Consider the following 23742-nt stretch of genomic DNA (forward strand, 5'->3'; position numbering starts at 1 on the left):
CTTGTAAGAAATTAGATTTATTCATTTTTATTCATTAGAAAAAAAAATTCCTCGGTACACCATACAGAGATTTATTAAAAAAGTTAATTTTGTTTTAGAAGCAAAACATCGACTTTAGCTCCGTTAACCAATAAATAAAATAAATTAAACTCTATGAATCAATGTTAAATCTGTAAATGAGATTTATAACCTATTTTCTGGCTCTTCTCAGTCTTATGTTGTAAATGAACAACTTTTAATAAATAAATAAATAAAACAATTTGTGTTTGTTTCCTTTATTTTGTAAAAAAACAAAAATTAAAAGAATCGGTTTGAAATCGAAATGTAGGCTATAATTTTTCCGATTGCGATACCGATTCCGATACTTCAAAAAGTTCTGATTTTTCCGATTCCCAGTTCCGATTACGATTAATCTGTTCCAACACTAGTATATATACACATACATACATATATATATATATATATATATATATATATATATATATATATATATATATATATATATATATATATATATAGTAAGTTTTATCGTAATTAAGCTATAAAAAATTTCCGAATGTCATCCTTGTTAGGATTTGCCATGTTATTACGTGGAATCGATGTTGCTTCGTGTTTTTATTTATTGCCGTATTTACTACATTATTTAGTCCCTTTCTTTGTTGAAAAAGAGATTATATTCTCGAAATAGTAAAGACTTCCACCATCCCGATTATCTCAAACAGTAAATCCATATTTACTGATCTGTGGTTGTTTTGGGAGCAATAAATTAATATAAAAATAAACAAACAAACAAGGTTTTCTTTTTGTTTCTCCATTTTTGCTCATACGTCAAATCAATTCAACAGCCGGTTCCCTGCAGTGCCGTAACCTTCTTATACTCCTCCATATTTATTTATCAGCAATGTTTGCATCAAGGCAACTACCTTTCTCTTTCATATATTTATATATCTATAAAAGTTAGATTGTCTGTGTGTGAACATTTCCCTACCAAACTACTCTGTCAATTTTCAGTCTACAGACTCGAGATTTGACATAAGTGGTATTGAGATTGGGGAAAATCTTTTTAATCAGTTTTCGGACAGAAATTAGGTTGCCAATGGGTCAATGTTGAAAACTCTACCAAACTCCTCCGTCAATTTTGGGTCAAAGTTTTAAAAAAAGGTTTACCTCTGCAGTCTCTACTAAATTACTCAGCCAACTTTGGTCTAAACATTTGACATAAAGTATATTCAGACATGGGGCAAGATTTTAATCGGTTTTTGGCCGAAGTTGTGGCTACCAAGGAGTCAAAGTTAAAAAAAAAAATTGACCTTTGCTGTCTCTAGCAAACTTATCAGCAAATTTTTGGGGATAAAACATTTAAAATTCTACATAAAGGGTATTAAGACATACAGAAAGCTTTTTAATCAGTTTGAGGAGAAATTTTGGCTGCGAAGGGGTCAAAGTTGAAAGAGTTGACTTTTGCAGAATCTACCAAACTCCCCTGCCAATTTTGGGTCTAAACACTGGAAATTTTGGATCTAGGTTACCTGGATAGTGAGTCTTTAATATATATATACATATGCACATAAAGTTATGAGCAGTACATAGAGCCCGAGCAAAGCCGAGTTGATTGATTGACACTCTGTCGCTCGCAGAATCGCACCATTCAGATAGATAAAATAAAATAAAAAGTAAAGATGTATAGCATTGAAATATATCTGATCTAAACAAATTTGTTTATTTCACCCAACCACCCTAAAAAATGCGTTGTTTTTAACCTTCCAAACGTATCCATTTAAATATGAATTCTAATTTTCAATTTTCAATTAGGATGCAATGCTTCAAGTGCAGGGAAAGATTATATATATATATATATATATATATATATATATATATATATATATATATATATATATATATATATATATATATATATATATTTCTCGATGTGTAATTACTGGTGTTCTAATCTATTGTATCGGTTCCGGCAAACAAACAAATATCCGAACGAGATAGAAATGACATCTCTGTCATGGAAATATTGTTGTCATCCCAATCTGAAGATGACACGCGATAGACGAAACAATATTTCTGTCAAATTGATCAACAAAAATTAGTTTTATGCAATGAAGATATGAGAGATGATAGCAAAGAAGGAATAACTGACGAATACATCGTTTTCAAGATATTGGTAAAAGATGGCCGCCCTATCGATGCCAAGAATGTGTGTCTCCAGAATAACTAAAGATATTATCAAGATAAACTCGTAAATGAACGCAAAAATAATAACGATTATCAGAAACCAGCAAAAATATATTTGTCGTATGTGACACGATAGAAAATGCAATGTATGGTATATATTAACGGGAAAGCAACACACTGGCGTGTATGTTTCCTTAAACGAATGTAACGTTGTCCGCGAAGCAACACACGATGTGTGCAGTTTCAGTCGCAAAGGAGACTAAGACAAAAAATAGGAAATAACTCCAACTCGCTTGTTCTTTGTAGCAACAACATTTATTTCATTATTGTTACAGCCGGGACGTCACCAACGTGATCTAGAAACTTCTTCACGCCTCTAACAGGATCTCGAACTTTATCTCGTTTCGTGCTCCACGAATCTCACGCAATCGTTCTCTTTCTCGTTTTATAGTCTTTTTTTACCTATGACGTCACTTCGTGTGCGTTGCTATGTTACACAAATATTCCGAGCATTTGCTTCTATTATACAAGGTGACGCCAAAATATTTCAGTCATGTGTAACGTGACCGTTACAAACAAATAAAGGAAAGAAAGAAATACAATCCGGGTCGGTATTTTTTTCTTTCTCCACGTCTCGACACTCGCTTAACAAGCTATCGCTGTTACATGTCTATTTCATCTGGTGCGTTTCCCTTTCTTCCAACCGCACGCTGGCTACAGCCGACCAATTCTCGCCTTCAGTTAAATAGGCCGTTCCATTCGGCGCCGACTTTGTTTCTCTTCTGTCCTTTTTTACTTTCTCTTGTCGCACCAGCACACTTACTAATTTGCATATGTGCATTTTTTTCGGCTACTATAACTGTAGGGTTATCTTAAGGATTATGAACTTCTATTTATACCAAGAATTTACCAGCTTTGCCTGTTGTACTTAATTGTATTAAGCTTTGTACATGTTCACGTCATCGCCGCAATATTGCATCCCTGTGCCTGTTTTACAAATATTTTAATGGAATGTGCTTTAATGAACTCATTGCACTTTTGCCCTTTGATGTACATATTCCCGACAAACCCGCTTAGCAGCAAAATCTCACCCCTTCCCTGCTGAGGTCCCTAAACACTAGAAAGCTTTCTATTCTCAGTTTCTTCCTTTGAACAGCTAAACTTTAGAATTCCCTTCCTACTACCTGCTTTCCTGACTGTACTGATATGCAGAAGCTTAAATGTAACTTAAATCAACATCTTGTTAATCTTTCCTAGACATGATCCCAAATAGTAGCCCCTTATGCTCAAGTGGCAGTATGTCTTGTTAAGCGTGAACGTGGGTAAAAAAAATGTATTTAACTTAAAATTAGTCTATCATCTCAATTTATTTTCAATCCTAGTGTTGTATTTAGAAATATCAGGGTTGATCATCTTTGAATTATATCCGCTTAACAAGGCCCAAGAGCCACTCAAGGATAAGAGTTAATCAATGTCAGTTATGATTGGTAGTGATGGTGGAAGATTAGCAAGATCCATTATTTATGAGAACAAAAATTTGTTCCCATTGTTTGGTGTAAGGCGCAGAGATAGAGGGGGGAGGAATTGTTGACAGCTGTTATAGCTAGACAAGTCTGGAAGAATGTTTTGTAGGGGATTGAATCTCAGTTTTTCTATGAGAGGAGCAGCAGGTAGGAGAAGAGGACGTCGCCCACTACATTACGTAGTCAGTTTTGTACTCTGTCTACGCAGGACAGGATTCCAGAGCAGCAACTCAGAAGCATATTTAATTCCACCAATGTATTACATCGAAAGTTACTCCATTTCTTATGCTGACGCCTTGGTCGTCGGTTCTTTATTTTTGCCTTTTCTGGTTATCAGGTCGTCAGGATCCGAGAAGGGCATAAATCTTATTTGCATAAACATTACTCATATATTTCTGTATTCTATGGGCCTAGCAATACGTGCTATTATATCGATTGTGTTATTTAACTGCCTAATTATGTCTTTGGTTTTCACCGCTTTGTGTATCATGTTTTGCATAGCTATTGTAACTGCTCCCAGAAGAGTTAGGAGATGAGAGACAATAAGTGCAGGGAAAGGGGAGAGCATAGACGTCAGAGGGCTGCAAAAGAGCTCTCGCAATTAGACACCACCTACATCTGTGGCAACTGTGACAAATTCTGTCGATTGATCGTAGGTTTTCATAGTAAAGACCTACACTACAATTTGGCAACAGGCTAATTTGAATAATAGAAAGCTATTGTTTACACACACATATTATCTTTTGTAATATCTAATATATAAATGGCTGTATGTCTGTCTGTCTGTCTGTCTCTATATTTTAAAACTCTATCTCCTCCGAAACTAAAAGTTGCTACAATGGTAGCGTCAACACCTTTGATTTCGATTCATGCTTATGGTACCCAAATATTTCTTTTTGCTTTTGAAATCCCGACTCTACAATAATATATACGAAATCTAGACAAATTAAACTATTATATTTAAGCGTATTTTACGACCGGGTAAAGTCGGGACCCCTCCCCCCCCCGCTAGTATATATATATATATATATATATATATATATATATATATATATATATATATATATATATATACTGTCCATACCTGGCGTTGCTAGGTAAAAACATATTGCCGGGCGCAGGATTTGGTCACATACTATTTAAGATACACCAAATATCCTAAAAGTTGACCACATTTTGGATTTTGGAAGCATAAAACACAGCTATCTTCATCTATGAAATTCAAACCGGAAAATAAAATCTTATAGCTTAAAGGGAAATAACTTATACTTTAAGTGAAAGCTTACTTCTGTTTTCAAACGCAGCTGAATTTGATTATAATAATAATAATAATAATAATAATAATAATAATAATAATAATAATAATAATAATAATAATAATAATAATAATAATAATTTAAATTATATATGAATTAAATAACAAATAAATTAAATAAATCAACTTTATATGATGTCTCTAAATGGAATACGTAACACTATTTTATTTCTAATTTCCATTAAAAATTAAGAGTTAATTATTGAAACAGATTTTCTCTTATGCAATATGAAAATGCGATAATCTTGAATGTTAATTCCTTTTGAATAAATAGTATATATATATATATATATATATATATATATATATATATATTATAAAAAAGTTAACCATAGCGGAAATTCAGTCGACTAAAATAAGATGGAAAACGGGGTGAGGAACAGGAAAAAAACGGGGGAAGTTACATGTAACAAATGTACAATTCAGTAAACTAAATAAGTCGATTAAAAACAAGATCGTTAAAATACACCCGAAGCGCTTTTCGTTCAGACTAACTTTTCAAGGGTATAAGTCTGAAAATTATTATTTTTTTTAGAATATTTGGTAGTGGAATGGAGTAAAAGTGGAGAGGAGGTAAAAAAAAAAAATTGACTACGCGAATAATTTTAATTGAAGCCGGAGGTTTCTCTGCTTGCACAAAGTGGGGGGGGGGCTGGAAATGATGGCAAGTGCTTCGAGGATAGACAGGTGGAACTTTGTACTCCTTTTTATTGACCAAGTGTTGGCCGATGGACGATTCTATTCTGGTGGTAGGTTGATGGTCTCGGATGAAGCGGGGAACATGTTGGGCGATTCTGACCTGAAGACGCTTATATATATATATATAAATCATGTGGAAATGGAAGTGTTTGAAAGTTCGTGAAAGTTTGGGAAACAGTGTAAGTTTTGTATGTATAAAGCATATTGTGAACAAACAGAGAATCGACAGGAATACGACTTTATTATAATAGATATATATCGTTAGTTATCCTTCTCTAAAATAACTCAACTAGCTACAACCACTATATACTATTTCCCATACTCTCTATCTATGTCTAAATCTAAACACATGTTCTATTCTACAACTGTCCGCCTCTGAAACACTTTTTCGCTGGCCTGCTTCCCGATTGAATACAACATATTAGCCTTTAACTCCAACGTAAACAAGTTCTTGTTGAGCTGTCCTCATAAACAATCAAATTCTACCCAATTTACACTATTAGCTATTACTAAATTAACACCTTACATTCATTAACCCTCATCCTCGAGTGACCTTTGGGTCTTGATAAGTGGTGCCTTTCAGGAAAAAAAAACAGAATATTAATGTAGGTCACAACCATCAGTGTTAATTTTTTATGAAGTATGTCTTGTTGTGTTTTGTCTTCGTGTTTTGTTGAATAGGGGAAGACCATTAAACCACTCGTCAGAGATAAGTGTATGTTTCTATAAAACACTGTTGGAAAATTTTTATATGAAATGAAAAATTAAAAAAAGATACATTTACTTATTGTAGTGTTTATAGATACCTCCTCCCAAAAGGAAAATAATTAAAATGCGCCAAGAGAAAATGTCTTATGACACCAGATATGATCTTTAGTTAAGTTTGGTAGAACTAAATGTACGCCAGAAGTAGAGATGCGTCATTGAATTCCTGGCAAAAATACATTGAAAATGGTGGTGACTTATGTAGGGAAATAAATTTTGGAGCACAAAAAGTAGTTTGATTTAATAGTACAACTATATATATATATATATATATATATATATATACAGTGATGATCATATTTACTGGCACGGTAAAATAAAAGTTAAATTTTGTCTAATAAATTCTAAAAAAGGGATTAAATTAAAGAAAATAACAAAGTATATTATGTATTTTTAACTGGCCTTTCCGATGCAGCAATCGGATTTTAGAAAAAATAAATAACAAAGGAACAACAAACATAATTGCAAAAATCCCTTGTTCAAAATTATTGGCACGGCTTTGTTTTTCTTTTAGTATCAGTATAATATCAATCAATTTCCGGTTTACGTGCTTTCTGAACTTTTTTATAGCCATATTATGCTTGTTTAACGCTAATTCAATGAATAATTTTTTTCAGATAATTTTTAGATAGCGATTTATTTAAACTATTATAAGTGACTAAATTATAATTTTCAATCGCCATGGTTAAAACTAAGGAACACAGCGAAGACGTCAGGAAGCTTGTTGCAGCATGCCATACCAATGGGGAGGGCTATGATAAGATTTCAAAGAAGCTAAACCTTCCCAAATCCACTGTTAGAGCCATAATAAACAAGTTCAAATCGCAAGGCCACGTTATGAGTTTGGAGGGTAGAGGGAGAAATAGGATTCTTTCCCCAAGAGATGAACGGAAAATTGTTCGACAAGTAAAACAAAACCCAAGGATCTCTGTTGGGGAGATTGTTGATGAACAGAGCACCTCTGGAGTGAATGTATCTCGACATACAGTTGGTAGAGTTTTGAAGAGAGCTGGTTTAAAAGCATGTCGTCCGAGAAAGACTCCCTTATTGAAGCCTATGCACCTGAAAGCAAGGCTAGCCTTTGCAAAACGTCATATTGATAAAGATGTTGCATTCTGGAAACGTGTTCTATGGACTGACGAAACGAAAATAGAGTTATTTGGCCATAATAAAGTGTCTTATATTTACAGAAAATCTGGCGAAGCTTTCCTGCCTAAGAACACCATACCCACAGTGAAGCACGGTGAAGGCAGTTTGATGTTTTGGGGATCCTTTGCTGCCTCTGGACCAGGGCGACTTGTTAAGGTCACAGGTAGCATAAAAAAGGAAGATTATGTTAAAATATTGGATGAAAACCTGAAAGACTCTGCTAAAGAGCTCTCACTTGGTCGTCGTTGGTGGTTCATGCAAGATAATGACCCAAAGCATTCGGCTAAACTGACTAAGAAATGGCTTGAGGACAATCATATTAATGTTTTGGAGTGGCCATCACAAAGCCCAGACCTTAATCCAATTGAAAATTTATGGAGAACATTAAAATTGAGGGTAATGCAAAGGAAGCCTAAGAATCTTATTCAATTGGAGGATTATTGTCAGGAAGAGTGGGCTAAAATTACTACTGAAGAGTGCAACAACTTGGTTGTAAACTATGAAAAGCGACTGAGGAAGGTAATCAAGGCCAAAGGCTATACAATTGATTATTAAATAAATCGTGCCAATAATTTTGAACAAGGGTTTTTTGCAATTATGTTTGTTGTTCCTTTGTTATTTATTTTTTCTAAATGTGATCTAATGAGAACCCGTGTGTCAAAGTGATTATGTCATATATATATATATATATATATGTGTGTGTGTGTGTGTGTGTGTGTGTGTGTGTGTGTGTGTGTGTGTGTGTGTGTGTGTTGTATATTGAAGGGAGCAGCTCCCATTTTTAGTTAGAAACCAAGTAATTAGGATCAAATATTATTATTGAAGGACAATTCTGGAATCGAACGCAATTATTAAAAGTTAACACGAAAATACATTGTTTTAGATACGATTCCAGGAATGCAGTGAATTATTCACGTAGTTAGAAATGCAACTTAGAAATAACTTACACAACAAAGAATGTAAGTAAACAGAAAATTTTGTTAGTTTATGTCAGAGCAAAAATAATAGAACAATGGAATTAAAAAAAAATATCCACAGAGAAAATTTAGGACTTATGATGCTAGGGCACGTATTAGATGAAATTCATTGTTTGGTCCGCAAGCTGGCGTCACAAAGAAATATAGATATATGCACTTAAGTTAGACTTACCCAATATATATATATATATATATATATATATATATATATATATATATATATATATATATATATATATATATTGGGTAAACTTTTTGCTCATTTATGGTGTTCGCTTCTTTTGTTTTACAACATATCAGTTGTTTTAGGATTATTTAATTTAATGCTGAATCCAGTAATTTTAGAAAACGTTTTATTCTTCAAATATTTTTTATAGTATTTCGTTTGGTTGTTTTGTAGAGGAAAATTGTTGTTTTTGTCTTGGACTTACCTGAACATGATAAAGTTTTACATAGAAAGAAAAAAAATATCAATAGTTGGTGCATTTTAGGTCATGAAGCAAATATCTACAGAAAGCCTTACCTGGCAGCACCAGAGTAAAACACTAGTGATTTCATGTACATCGTATAAATACTAAAGAGGGGAAATTCTATAGTCCGAGTGAAGAAACTTTCCGGGATCTAGTGATTTCACCCGTGAAGGGGTGAGATTTTGCTTCTTGTCGGGTTAGTCGAGGGGGGTACAATTTATATTAGTTAATCAGAGCTCATTCCATTAAAATAAAAATTCCGTGCAGATTTCCAAGTTCGACAAGATATGTATGAAGAAAGTCGGGGGTTACAATGGCCGAAACGTTGTGAAAATAACACTCAATACAAGAACAATGGTCTGAATAATCCAAATCTCAAAAATAAATAGACATACTATTTTACACCTTTGTGTGAAAAGATATACAAATGAAATACAGTATAACTCATAAAGTACCATTAGGGATCATTGTACGCTTAGACTGAATGGCACAATCACGTACCCCTTCCCCAAACGTCGAAAACCTAGAAAATAATACATTTTTTCCGAATTTTCATAAAATGAAAGAGAAAAAGAGAAGCAAGTTTTTTCTCTCGCTAGACTTTTGAATTTCCTGTGTTCTACTTCCCTGGCTGCATTGATATGCAGAAATAAATCTAATATGAACAGACGATTGCTGCTCAACTCCTCACAGTCCCCAGTAGACATGATGCCAAATAGTAGCCCTTTATGCCTTGCTCTGGGTGAATGAAGATAAAAAGAAAAAGAACAAAAATAAGAACAAAAAAAAGAAATTTTCAAGATTAGAAAAAAGACAACTCGAAAATATTTATGTGATTTCAATTTCACAATTTCGTAAAACGTTCGACTGATTTTATTGCAAAATCGTTTTTTCTTTTCAAATGACATAGATACCATAATTGAATTAACCTTCACGTTTCATAAAAGAAATTATTTAAGAGAAATATTTTCTAAAAAAAAAAAATGGTGAATGCGTAAAACAAAAATTAAATTAAAAAGATACCTAGGCAACACCGAGTAGATACACTCGTTCTAAATAATATATATATATATATATATATATATATATATATATATATATATATATATATATATATATATATATAGTGAAGAACGTATTGCTTAACCTTTAGAAAAAAATGGATATGTTAATTTTAGAAACAAAAAATTTCATTGAAAATGACCACTTCCTGTTGGAAGACTACAAATGAACGACACGTGACTTACCTACATTTCGCCACCTTAAAATGGCACATGCTATCATAGGTTACACCGTTGGTCGCACAAACAGGTGAGTGTTGTGGTGGACATGACATAAAACAGTCGCTCGTTTGGCATTCACCTGAAGAAAAGAAGAAAAATAATTGTTATAATTTTTCACTTAATTTATAAACACAAGCATGCATTTTCGGTCTGTGTTTGTACGCGAAAACATATATGGCGTTCCTTCAATAAAATTTGCGTCATAAAAATTTATGTATAAGGATTGTGTTGTGAAACTGATACATAAAATGAATTACCATCTGTACTTTGTAGTTATGGTCATTCTCGTCAGATGAAAAGTCGGCGCTGGATTCTATATACTTATCTAATAAGTAACTGATATAAATCTGGCGCTAAAGTGATTATCAGCCATCTTGTCTTGGAATCTCAGCAGGTTATAATTATAAAGGCTCAAAGATCGTTGGTCTTGAAAAGCTTATTGTAAGAGAAAGTTTGCTTGGATTTTAATGGTATCCTTATCTTCATCTGTGACTATCTAAAAGAAGAATCTCTTTGTTGTAAAACCTGCGGCTAAAGTGATTATCGGTTATCTTGCCTTTGTATGTAACCGCATTTTAATTTAAGTATTGAAGTGAGTCTATCATTAATTATATAGTAATGCAACGACGTGTCTGTGCGATCTCATCTGCTCGTCAAACGTATTCAAAGCATTATGGACATAAGGAGGGATGCGGAGGTAAAACCTGTTGGAAGCATCCAGTTACAATTCTTCACATGAGCAGCCTTTTTCGTAATAGATCTCAAAACATGAATCACTAAATTCTATGGCATGTATAATGCTTGTCTGTGCCTTTCTTACAAATCATGCAATGTCAGTGACGAGGAAAAGGTGGATGTGGAGAAAGATGATGAGAACGCAATTATCTATGAAGATGAAATTAATTTATCATGTGTGAATAGACACATATAGACACACGCATCTGAATGCAAACTAGACACTCTCCTCGACTGTTTAAGGTTTGTGTACAGGAGTTCACCAGGTCAACTTAACATGAGGATACTTCCCGTTACAAGTAAACTAAATATTCATAGTATTCAAAGTCCAAAGAAAATCCCCAAAGTATAGCTACCCTACACTGGGGTATAAGAAGGATTGATGCCCTTCTCTGAGTAATGTGCTCACAGTAACAACATTACGCTGGATACTCAACCAAATTAGATGTACTCTTGTCCTGTAAGAAGACCAAGAGATCAAAATACGGATATATTATAACGTAGAATAGTAAATCAATAACAAGTAAAATGAAGCAAAAAGTGAAAAGACAAATTAAGTTGAAATGTATTGAATTCAAAACCTATAGTTTTGTCTCAAAAGTGATCAATATATATGTAGAGCTGTAAGTGAAATTGTACATCATCGTACATCCAAACAATATGACATAAATGCTGGAGTACCTCAGGGGTCTATCCTTGGACCTCTATTATTCCTGATATTCATAAACGACCTCTTTGATAAAATTGTTTCGGAGATGGGTATATTTGCCGATGACACCACTCTCTATAACAGATATGAGGGGAAAACAAATGAACACATATCCAAGGAAATGGCAGAAACACTAGAGGATGACCTCCAATCCGTAGTGGAATGGGGACAAAAATGGTTGGTCACATTCAATGCTGCTAAGACTAAGCTTGTTTCCTTCAATAACTACAAGAAACCTTCTCTACCACCAATACCAATGGCCAAGAACACATTGCCTGAAAGTACTTCTTTTAAACTCCTCGGCCTAACGTTTACAGGGAATATGAACTGGAATAGATACATTGAGAGCATTGCCAAGGCTGCTGCAAGGAAGGTTGGCTCCCTCTACCGTGCTAGAAAACTACTTACGCCTGACAGTATCCTATACCTCTATAAGGCAACCATTCGCCCATGTATGGAGTACTGTTGTCACATCTGGGCTGGTGCATCTGCTGCTTGTCTCTCGCTCCTGGACAGGGTTCAAAAGAGAGTCGCCAACCTGATAGGTCCTGAACTGTCATCTAGGCTTCAGCCTCTGTCCCATCAACGAGATGTTGCATCCCTCTGCCTGTTCTACAAATACTTTAATGGTGAATGCTCTGACAAACTGCAAACACTTGTACCTCCCCGACGTAACTACCTCGGACAAACCCGACAAGCTACTAAGTCTCATCCCTTTACAGTAGAGACCCCAAAGTGCAAGAAAGCCTTTTACTCCAATATTTTCTTCCCCAGAACTGCGGGTCTTTGGAACTCCCTTCTGGGATTCTGCTTTCTCAACTGCAACGATATGCAGAAGTTCAAGTGTAATGCTAACAAGCATCTTTCTGCTCATCTCCCTTCATAATGACCCCGCTAATTAAGTCCCTGATAGTAGCCCCCTGCTTCAAAGTAGCACTGTGCCTTGTTTGGAGTGAAAATTGAATTAATATATATATATATATATATATATATATATATATATATATATATATATATATATATATATATATATATATATAAATGAGATTATATATTTGAAAACAAAATTATACGTATGAAACTTTTCTCATATTTATATAATTTCATTCATTCATATATATATATATATATATATATATATATATATATATATATAGTTTCGAGTTAAAACTCCTACTTGTGAGACATCGTTTTGGGGTTATTATCTGGTTGGATGACCGCGTCCCTTGTTGAGACGAAGTATGTTCATTTCACAGTCGGATTTCGGCGCGGTTTGCTTGATCTGTGTTGGTTAATAGAAATTCTTATGTGCAGAGCGTTTGCACAGTTGCTAGAGTGCGTGCCTTGCATGCAAGAGGCTCGGGTTTCGAATCCTGAGTTCAGATGTGTCTAACTGATGAGCCCAAATGAGGGCGAAACTCGAGTCTTGGACTTCCGGTTCTTTGATTGTCATGGCTCTTGTGGGCTGCGACGTTGTTTGGCTGTGGAATTTATTATATATAATTACTCACATTCTGAAAATCATATATATATAGCCTGCGTATGTGAACGTGTGTATGTGTATATGCATGTAGGTAGGCGTATCTACTAGCACATGCATTTGTCTGTTCGCGTGCGTGCGTGTAGACATATACGTACTTCTCTCTGCACTTTAACAATAAAAAAGTATTACTACTACCATAACTAATTTACTACTACAACTACTAATACTAAGAAGAAGAAAAAAAGAGAAATCTACACCTGTTGTCTCTACTTTGAACGCTTCTAGAATTTCGCAATTTACCGAAACTTGTGCGAATCGTAATATTTGATTTTGATATGTGACATTAGTATCTTTGCCCGGGTCAATGGATTAACTGAAGAAATTCGATGCACGAACGCTAAAATTTTGCATGTGCAATGATTTATATCTCTACGGATTATGTGGCAAATTACAGCTCTGAACTAATTGTGGTTTCTGTTTTACAGGTGTTTGGACTGAGTCATGTGTGAAATGGAGCCTGTTGAATGTCGAGCAGTGATCCGGTTTTTGTATTTGAAAGGACGCATACCACAGGAGATTTTTGGTGAAATGAAAGAGATTTATGGTGATAATGCCCCATCATATGACCTTGTAAAACGCTGGCATCGTGAATTCAAATATGGTCGGAAGTCTGTGGAAACAGCTCCCAGACCTGGTCCCCCCCATCTGCCATTGATGAGGCATCTGTCCATCAAGTTGAGGCTGCCATTTTGGAAGATCGGCGCATTACTATTCGTCAAATAGCCCAAGATGTCAAGATTAGTACAGAGTCTGTGGAAACTATCATTCATGACCATTTACATATGCATAAGGTGTCTGCCAGATGGATTCCCAGGTTGCTCACACCATTCCAGAAGCGAGAACGCGTCGAGTGCTCAAGGATGAATTTGGAGATGTGCCAAGAAGATGAGTCAAAGTTTTTCAAAAGACTGATTACACAGGATGAAACTTGGGTTCATCACTATGATCCAGAGACCAAAGCCGAGGCAATGCAGTGGAAACACTTGGACTCACCACCTCCAAAGAAGGCAAGGGTGCAGCCCTCCGCTGGCAAGGTCCTGCTCACAGTCTTCTGGGACCAGGACGGAGTAGTGATGACAGATTTCCTGGCAAAGGGTACCACAATTACAGGAGCCTATTGTCCTTCACTTTTGAGGAAATTAAGGGAAGCTATCAAGAGGCGAGGCAAGATCAGCAAAGGTACCCTCCTCCTGCAGGACAACGCTCCGGTCCACAACTCGCATTACGCCAGATCAGAAGCACGGGCGTGTGGTTATGAAATCCTCCCCTATCCCCTACTCTCCTGACCTTGCACCCTTTGACTTTCACCTCTTCCCAGCCATGAAGTTGTTTTTGAAAGGAAAGCGTTTCACAGATGATGTAGGCTTGATTTCTGAAGTCACGTCGTGGTTGGAGGACCAGCCTGGGGTGTTCTACAAAAATGGTCTCCAGAGCTGCATCAAACGATGGGAGAAATGCATAACTCTGGGTGGTTCTTATGTAGAGAAAGACTAATAACTGTGCCAAGTGTTGTTGCTATGGGAAGTGGGTCAGGGTTGGTTGGTTGGTTGGTTGGTTGTTTTTGTTTTACGGCATATCAACCCTTTTCGGGTTATTTAATGCCGAATCCAAAGATTTTGAAGAAAAATTTTTTAATAGAATATATTTGTTGTTTTCAAGTTAGTTTCTATTTAACCCATAGTTGGGACCCTAACAGGTACTACCACTCTGGGTCAGAGTGGACCCTGGAGCAATGGTAATTAAAGGGTAGCTCCACACTCCCCAAAGCCCGCAACCTGGGGCCTCACCACTGGATATAGTTTAAGTTCATATCCAGGACCCCCATTGAGGGACTTTTACCCTCTGCAGGGGGGGAAGTCGGTGTATTCTAATGCCCCACCGACAGGGCCGTGGGTCAGGCGTATTACTTATTGAGCGCCCCTAGTAGTTTACCGAGACTGGATACAGTGGTATTTATATGAAGAGGGAACCTCGTTGTGGACACCGTCTGACAGACTAAAAAATCGTAGAAAAATAACAACTATTTAGAAAATCGCTTCTATATTTGCTTGTATATAAGACAATAATAATAATGTTCGTAACCGAAATAATAATAATAATAATAATAATAATAATAATAATAATAATAATAATAATAATAATAATAGTAATAAAAAAAGAATAAATATATATATCTATAAAAGTAAGAATGTGTGTAAGAGGACAATTCCCAACCTATATACTCAACGAATTTTTGATTTACGGACTTGAAATTTGGTGCATAGGATATTCAGACACGTGGAAAACTTTTTAATCTGTTTTCATCCGAAAAAAACGGGCTGCTAATTGAAAAATTGCTACGTAGGGTCATCGAATTATAATCTATTTGCTAACTGTTTCACGAATGCGCATGCGTGAATAGTCCACATTACAGATTACTTAGGTTAAGAATAAGTAGTCTGAAAACACATTTAAAAAATCAAGTCAAGCTGGTCTAATGGTTATCGTACTTGACTCACTGTCTTTAGGTCTTGGTTTCGATATCAGCTCGAGTATTTTTTTCTTTACTTACAATAAGGGAACTTTTTAGTAAAAACATAATACTCGCATGCACATGTTTCAGTTTCTTTAGTAATTAAAATATATTACTTATACGTATTTTATGACCGGGCAACACCGGGCGGTATGCTAGTACAAACAATAGTATTACTACTACTAAGAAGAAGTTCAGAAAGTATTTTGGTAGGAGGTGTCACTAAAGGGTATGGGTATGGTGTTACCGTTATACGTCGCAGTACATTTGAAGAGCATTTAACTTGGAATAACTCATAATAATTCAGATTGTTGTTTTGTATGGTACGTGCAGCGTATTATAAAGTTGATATTTAGTACGATGTGTCTCTATCGGTAGGAACTGTTACTATGGACGGACACCATATTTGATTTTGGAAAATAGATTTTGTAATCGTTCGGTAAATATGAACTGGGATTCATTATTGAGATGAGTATTATTTATTTATTGCGGACTATTATTCTCATCTTTATTAGTTGTTGTTTCGTGACGTTTCGACCAACTATTCCTCTGGCCTTCGTCAGGTGGTAACTGCGACGAATAGGAACTTCGAATCTCCTAACTGCATTCTCAGCAATCACTGCCATCCTTCGGGGCCCGTTGATAGAGACGTTGAATATCTACCATACTGCCATCCGTAGTTGTTGTCTCACCACGTTTTTGGCCAAGTAATCCTCTGGCCGGCTTTGGGTAGGATTGAAACCGCTATCCTCAGAAAATCATCATCTGGAACCGTAGAGATTACACGTCTCTACCAACTGAGCTACGGCCTCCTTCGAAAGCGAGAGGAATAGTTGGTCGAAACGTCGTGAAACAACAACTAATAAAGATGAGAATAATAGTCCGCAATAAATAAATTAATATAAATATGAACTGGTTTTCGGAAAAATGATACTGATTAGCCAATCAAATTGCCTTAAAAATAAAACTCGATGTAGAAAGGAGCGGTAATTAATTATTTGGAGGATTTGTAAATTGTGAAAGACAATACGACGAAATGAGTAAAGGAAACAATGACTGTCCATTTCTAGAACTGGATCCGACTAAGTAAATTTCCCGGTGAATGATGAAAGACTGTTAGATATTTTTGACTAAGTGAAATACAGTCTGCTATCTTCTTTAAGTATGGATTATTAGGGAGAGTCTTTTTCTTTCTTTTTTTTTTACACGGTGGTCACCATTATCAAGGCCCAGAAGCCACTCAGGGATAAGGGTTATTGCAAGTGCAGTACGTTAGTGTGGAGATTTAATGAAGTGTTTACTTAATAGGGCGGTTCATTAGGAATTTGTTAACGTTGGACTTGAAGCCATCCAAGTTGTAATCAGGTGGGAAGCAGGCAGACGGAACAGAGTTTGTAAAAAAAAAAACGTAGAAAATTACAATGACAAATGAAACTGTTAATTTCCGGAAACATGTGGCAGGTACTGACAGAAAGAGTGGCCGTATTGCAATGTGTGGCGCCTGTTTTTATTCCTATATTACCTGACTGGAAAGACGAGAAACAACTCTCTTAATGTATACATACATTTCTATATAAATAAATTATGTATATATATATATATATATATATATATATATATATATATATATATATATATATATATATATGTTTTCATTTTTTTAAACTAACTGAATATTTGATTTGAATTAAAACTTGGTAGTCATTTTTATATCTTCCTACTCCACCACAAAAAAAGCTTCCAAAGAGAGTTTTTTTTAATTATTTCTTTAGTCTCTCTGCTTCGGCATTAAATTTTGAATATTTTGACACAAAGCAGGTGTAGGCATATTTCATAATTGAAATTTCTCCATTCAATCTGTGCCCAACTATTGTTTAATTTCAATCCTTTTCCTTTAATTGTAACGTTAGCGATTATATCGTCTTCAAATTTTGGCCGCTTCTAGCTATCTCTTCATTCTCTATAAACTTGGTTTAACAATTATTTTTCACGTTTAAATATTTATTATTGATAAATCTGTGACAGAATAAGTTGTCACAATATTTTAATTCAATATGTTTACTTGCAAAAACTTCGTGACATTTTCAACTTCGTCACTTTTATAAATTTTAATGAAGTTCATTTTTTTTAACTTTGCAATATGTACTTTTGTGACATCGCAATTAAAATATTTGTTTGTAATTAATATAAATAATCTTAATACAATTGTAATATCCCGCAACCAAACCACTGTTTACAGGACAAATGTTGTTTTTTTACTTTATTTATCAAACTTAATGAATTTTTCTAAATTTGTATGGGAATTGCTTGAGACAAGGCATAAAGCCACTTGATGTAAGGAGCGGTCAAGAACAAAAGCTGGTTATGGCAAAGACTAGAAATTTCTATTGATCTTAGTATTGAAAAGACAAAGGCTGTAAGCAGAAGGAAAACAGTGAGCAGGAAGCGAGTTCCACAATTTTACAGGCCTTAGAAAAAAGTTGTCGGAATAGGAAGCTGTATAAGAATGATGTATTAAAATAGCGAATTGATGGAAGCCTCTAGACCAACGAGTCACACGAGCTGAAAAAAAGGAAGCAAGGAATAGATAAGACAATTCTGAGGAACACATGCCATAATAGTATTTGTAGAAAAGAATGAGACTAGCAACACCACGTCTGTGAAAGAAAGGTTGCGGTGAAGAAAAAAGTGTTGGCCAATCAAATTGCAGATGCGTTTCTACAATTTATCAAGAAACTTCAAATTTAACGCGGCTTCACCAGCTCAAATATGACAACAATATTCCATACATGATTTGATAGTAGATTTGCAGGGATAGGGAATAGCCTCAGGTGTGAAAAAGAGTTTAGAGCGATAGAGAGAGCCGATTTTACGAGAAGCAATGAATGTAAGTGTTGTGAGACCGACACTTACTTGTATGAAGGACTCTTTCAGTACTATATTACGATGGGAGATAAAAAAAAAGCTCAGGGGGGGGGGGCAGTATCGTAATACCGTATAATCAGCAAGAGTACTAGTAGTACGCAAGTGGCACGCTTGGTGTTTGTTTATACGTGCTACAGTTTGAACATTACACGTTATTTATTGAACAGACTTTATACCCACAATTCGCTAGGCATAAACATTATAGCGTCTATATAAACGTTTATATATACACATCCTGCTACACATCAGCAGTGGTAGAAAAATCCAGCTATTTTTTTTTCAGCCAACTTATCAACAGATTTGATGCAATTCAACCTGTGGCACGATAAGGAATTGTCTGGAAAATTTTAACTAATTAAGATTCAAATTAATTGATTGAGTTTAATTAGATAAAATAAATCTAAATGAAATGATTTCAGAATTGGTACACAAAATATTCTTTTCATGACTGATTTATTTTAGAAGAATCATATTTTGCACTGTGAGACAGTGGACGCGAGAGCTTTGATTCAATTGATCAAAAGATCATGTTAGGATATTGTTTTCACTGGTTAACAATGACAGCTAAAATTATAGAGATCAATATTAAAGTATTTATATTTCTTACATAAAAATCAGAAATGGACAAAAATTTGATTTTCGTGGTGGCCTTAATATACGCAAGTATATATCATAGGCTATCATGAAAATCAAATCTTTGACACTTGTCAAAATCAATTATAAGTTTTATTGGAGCAATCAAAAAATGAGTTCATGATAATTTTATGTCGAAGACTTGTAAAGGTCATGAAAGTACACTTTCCATATTTGATAAATGTAATTACCTGTCAACTGAGGCCAAGGAGTGCTATTTCTTAAATGAACGAATCACATACCTTGGAAGTGAAACCTCTTAATAAAAGTATTAAACATATGGAGAAAATTTGCTAGAGGACGGTCGATCATGTCAGTGAGATAAGCAGGCTGATAAAAGGGTCGAGTTGGCGTTCGATCAAAAACAGAAGTTCAAAAGACTTCGTCCCAGGGACTAAAGTCACAGAAAACTTTAAGTCCCAAACCAAGACACAGCACCTTGATAATCTTTTCTCCAACAAGAACACCGTAACTTGTACTACTACTACTGCTACTACTACTACTACTATTATTATTATTATTATTATTATTATTATTATTATTATTATTATTATTGCTGCTGCTGCTACCGCTGCTGCACATCTGTGTTCCAATAACTATTGTTATTGCACACGACGAGTTTTTTCTTGCTTTGGAGGTGTCAACAGAACCAACCTCCTACCTAAGTTTCTTTATATAGCTAAATCCACACCAAGTTCCCTGAATCTTCAATCACCGCGTGAGTGTGGAGTGATTCACGGAGCAGCTAGTATGAAAGCATGTGCCTTTGGGGTATGTTTAGTGTTAAGTCAACCAGAATGCCACACTGAGTGATTCACCCGGGCCACAATAGCATCACATTCCATTTCAGGTCATGTGACGATCAGTCTCAGAAGTTTATCAAAATAGGACTCATCTTCGAAGCGAGAACTATTTATTTCAATTGGTGCGAGGATCCGAATGTTGGTAGTAGAAATAGATAAGCTTGGTTTTATGTGTTTTACAGGTAACTAATCATCCATTTCCCTATTGTCATAAGTGCTCATTGAGGAAATAGTACGGAGAGATCTTGATTTTAATACTTAGAAAATGATTTGGAAACTCATTAATGAAGTTCAGGGAGAAGGTTTTCCCTGCCGCACGCCGGCAGTGATACTATGTGATTTAGTCTTCTATTCATCAAATATTAGTTTTAGAAACCTCTCAGAGACAAAGGATGTTATGATCGACAAGACTTAGCAGTCTGTACTGTCTTTTTAGTATTTTTAATACTGGATAGAATGATAAAGTTTTCCAACGTGTTGGGAATCATTTCTTCATTAAGTAATGTTCAAACAGCTTTGTACGAATAGGAGCTAGTTCCGTTTACAGGTTTTTAAGCACTATGGTTGGAATGTTACTAGTGCCAGTTGCCTTTCTGGTACCTAGGTTCTTGATAAGTTTGGTAACATCCCGGACACACACACACACACACACACACACACACACACACACACACACACATATATATATATATATATATATATATATATATATATATATATATATATACACATATATATATATATATATATATATATATATATATATATATATATATATATATATATATATATCGTTCACAGTGTTTATTGTCCTGAAAGGGAAATTGAGCGATTATTAGTTTGGAAGCAATCCTCTGCTCAGTTACTCAATATTGAATAAGCCTTTCGCGTTTTTTATGATTTTTCTAGGTGACTTTTGTTTCTGCTGTGATCCCGTAAAGGCCCGGAAGAAATACACAACTCGTTAATTAATAAAGTCCCGGAAGAAATACACGACTCGTTAATTAATTGAAAGAAAATATATTGAACAAAAAAGCAAATACAACAAATAAAAATGTAGAGTGGACATACAACAACAGTTTCAGTGAATTTATATTTTTTAAAACAATTGAAGTAGTGGTTTCTGTATTCAATGGCAGCAACACATCCAGAGATGTACTAAGGTTAACAGTTTGGTTTATGTTTAAATTTCTTGGAGGGTATGAAGTTGTTAATGCCAACGATTAACTAGTCAGTTATACTGGATGAGGCACTGAATACATTCATTTTAAGAAAATAGACTACAGAGGAATTTCTGATATGAAACATCTGAGGCATTCAGCCATCGAGTATTGATAAATTCTACGATGAAAGGAGATATTAGAGGTTATTGCACTTAATTTTGATTTTAAATGAAAAATAAAAAAAAATGAGCGATAAGAATATCCCAATGATGATGTCAGAAGAAGATCAAGACGATTTGAAAAATATCGGTCAGCAAATCCGGGTTAGATCATAAGAAATGGTGAAAATCGTGACAATATCTCTCTTCATCATCGGCCTTGTTTGAGAAAATCAGCTATCCAGTATTGTAAACATTGAAGTTACCACTAACATTAATACTGGCAGAAGGATAAACAAAGAGCATGTGGTCAGTTGTTTCAGAGACACTATCAAAGATATGTGCCAACGAATGTATAGGTGTTTAAAGATGTCCCTACCACATAGAAATCCATCACTTATGTAAGTACAAATACCATAACGATAGCGTCCACGAGTATCGAGCTTTGATACCATATTCATATATAAATAAATAAGTATATATATATATATATATATATATATATATATAAATAAATAAATAAATAAATAAATATATGAATAAATAAATATATATATATATAAATAAATAAATACATATATAACTAAATAAATAAATAGTTTTTGTTTAAATTCCATTCAGAAAAAACATCATTTTTCAGAACAGAAATGTATTGTTTGAATAAAGAATGCAGGTCAGATTTTTTTTCCTTAACCCATGGATTTTCGATGTAGGCTCATCCCCTCATAGAAAAAGTCATTAGCAAATATTAGATCTAATTCGAAATAATATTGCTATTTAGCACATACAAAGGAAATATATTTAAAAAAATAATTGCATCTTTTTAGGGGACATAGATGAAGAAAATAGATGAAATAAGAGTAGATACAATGAAAGGATATGAATTTATGGTATCCGGGTGTTGTGGTAATCCTTGTATAGAGTGGTACATTGTGGTCAGAGTCCGGGTTTGTTAAATAAATCCACATTGTATTAGGCTTCAGTTTATTGGACTCTACCTACAATGTGCATTTATTATAATTTTACCTTACTGTATTTGGGACATTATCTTACTGTATTTCTATTTCAAGTCAACTTTTAAAATATCTGAATTAAAAAATCTCCAGCTATCCTGAGGTTTTAGCAAAAATATTACGGAGGTTTTTAACATATAATTTTAATCTAGAAAAGAAAAAAAAACTTCTAACGGACACTTCATACAGAGACTATACCAACTAAAACTGTGGAAGATTATTCCCCGGACTTCCATACTCAAAGGACTATCATTAAGAACGAAAAATATTTTACAATAAATTGGAATCTACCTACAATGTGAATTTATTCAACAAACTCGGACTCTGACCACAGTATATCAATCGGAATCGGGAATCGGAAAATCGGAACGTTTAAGGATACCGGAATCGGAAAAATTTGTGCCTATTTTCCAATACCAAAAACGATTCTTTTAAATAATTTTTATTTGATTTTTTTAAGCAAAATCTTCTACTGCTGGTAGTAATGATGAAATAATCAATATTAATTGATTTTAATCTACCAATAAAACTAAAATCTATAGATCGTCATCCCACAAGAGTATATTTTACATTTGAGAACATTTAGCATGTACTTTTTTTCAGTAATGGGAGAAAATAATAATTATATAGTTAAATATTTAGAGATTCATAAAGAATCGGAATCGGAATCTGTCATTGTATCGGAATTGGGAATTTTTATACGGAATCGGTGATTGTGTCGGAATCGGAAAAGGCATTGGAATTGTAAATGTTAAATCTCTGCCAATATTGTTTGTTCGTCTGTTTGTATCCGTGCATATATGATAACTTCACGAATGGATGACGTCATCAATGGTGGTGTTACTAAAGGATGGCGTAAACCATTAAAACAGAAATGGAGAATAATCGTACCTAAATTATGACGTCACGAATCATGACAACATTCATAAAACCAGGGAAAGGTGCGTGAAGACATTCTTTATCAAAACGTCCAGACGCCGGGGTTCTAGCATGCTACTAAAACTTTGGATCTTTGCTGCTTTATTTGTTTATCCTTATGCACAATAGACGACGCTATAGTTTTGTGACGTCATCCTTTTAAGTAAAGGGGGTGTAATCGTGCACAGTGAATAACTTCATAAAATAATTACGTCCATTAAATGTAGAAAAGGGATCACAAAATGATAACTACTTTTGTATATTT

At 34.5% G+C, this 23742-nt stretch overlaps 1 protein-coding gene across 1 annotated transcript in view; it reads right to left on the reverse strand.

The window, feature by feature from the left end:
• Positions 1-23742, reverse strand: part of LOC145295897 (PI-actitoxin-Avd5a-like) — an 85777-nt gene that overhangs the window by 41558 nt on the left and 20477 nt on the right. Inside the window, exon 2 of the mRNA XM_080141659.1 lies at positions 10330-10444. Within this exon, the coding sequence (XP_079997785.1) occupies positions 10330-10444 (115 nt within the window). The remainder of the gene's footprint in view (positions 1-10329; positions 10445-23742) is intronic.

This window comes from Euprymna scolopes, chromosome 16 (genome assembly GCF_053919585.1).
Source record: "Euprymna scolopes isolate OS-2025 chromosome 16, ASM5391958v1, whole genome shotgun sequence".
Taxonomy (NCBI): Eukaryota; Metazoa; Mollusca; class Cephalopoda; order Sepiida; family Sepiolidae; genus Euprymna; species Euprymna scolopes.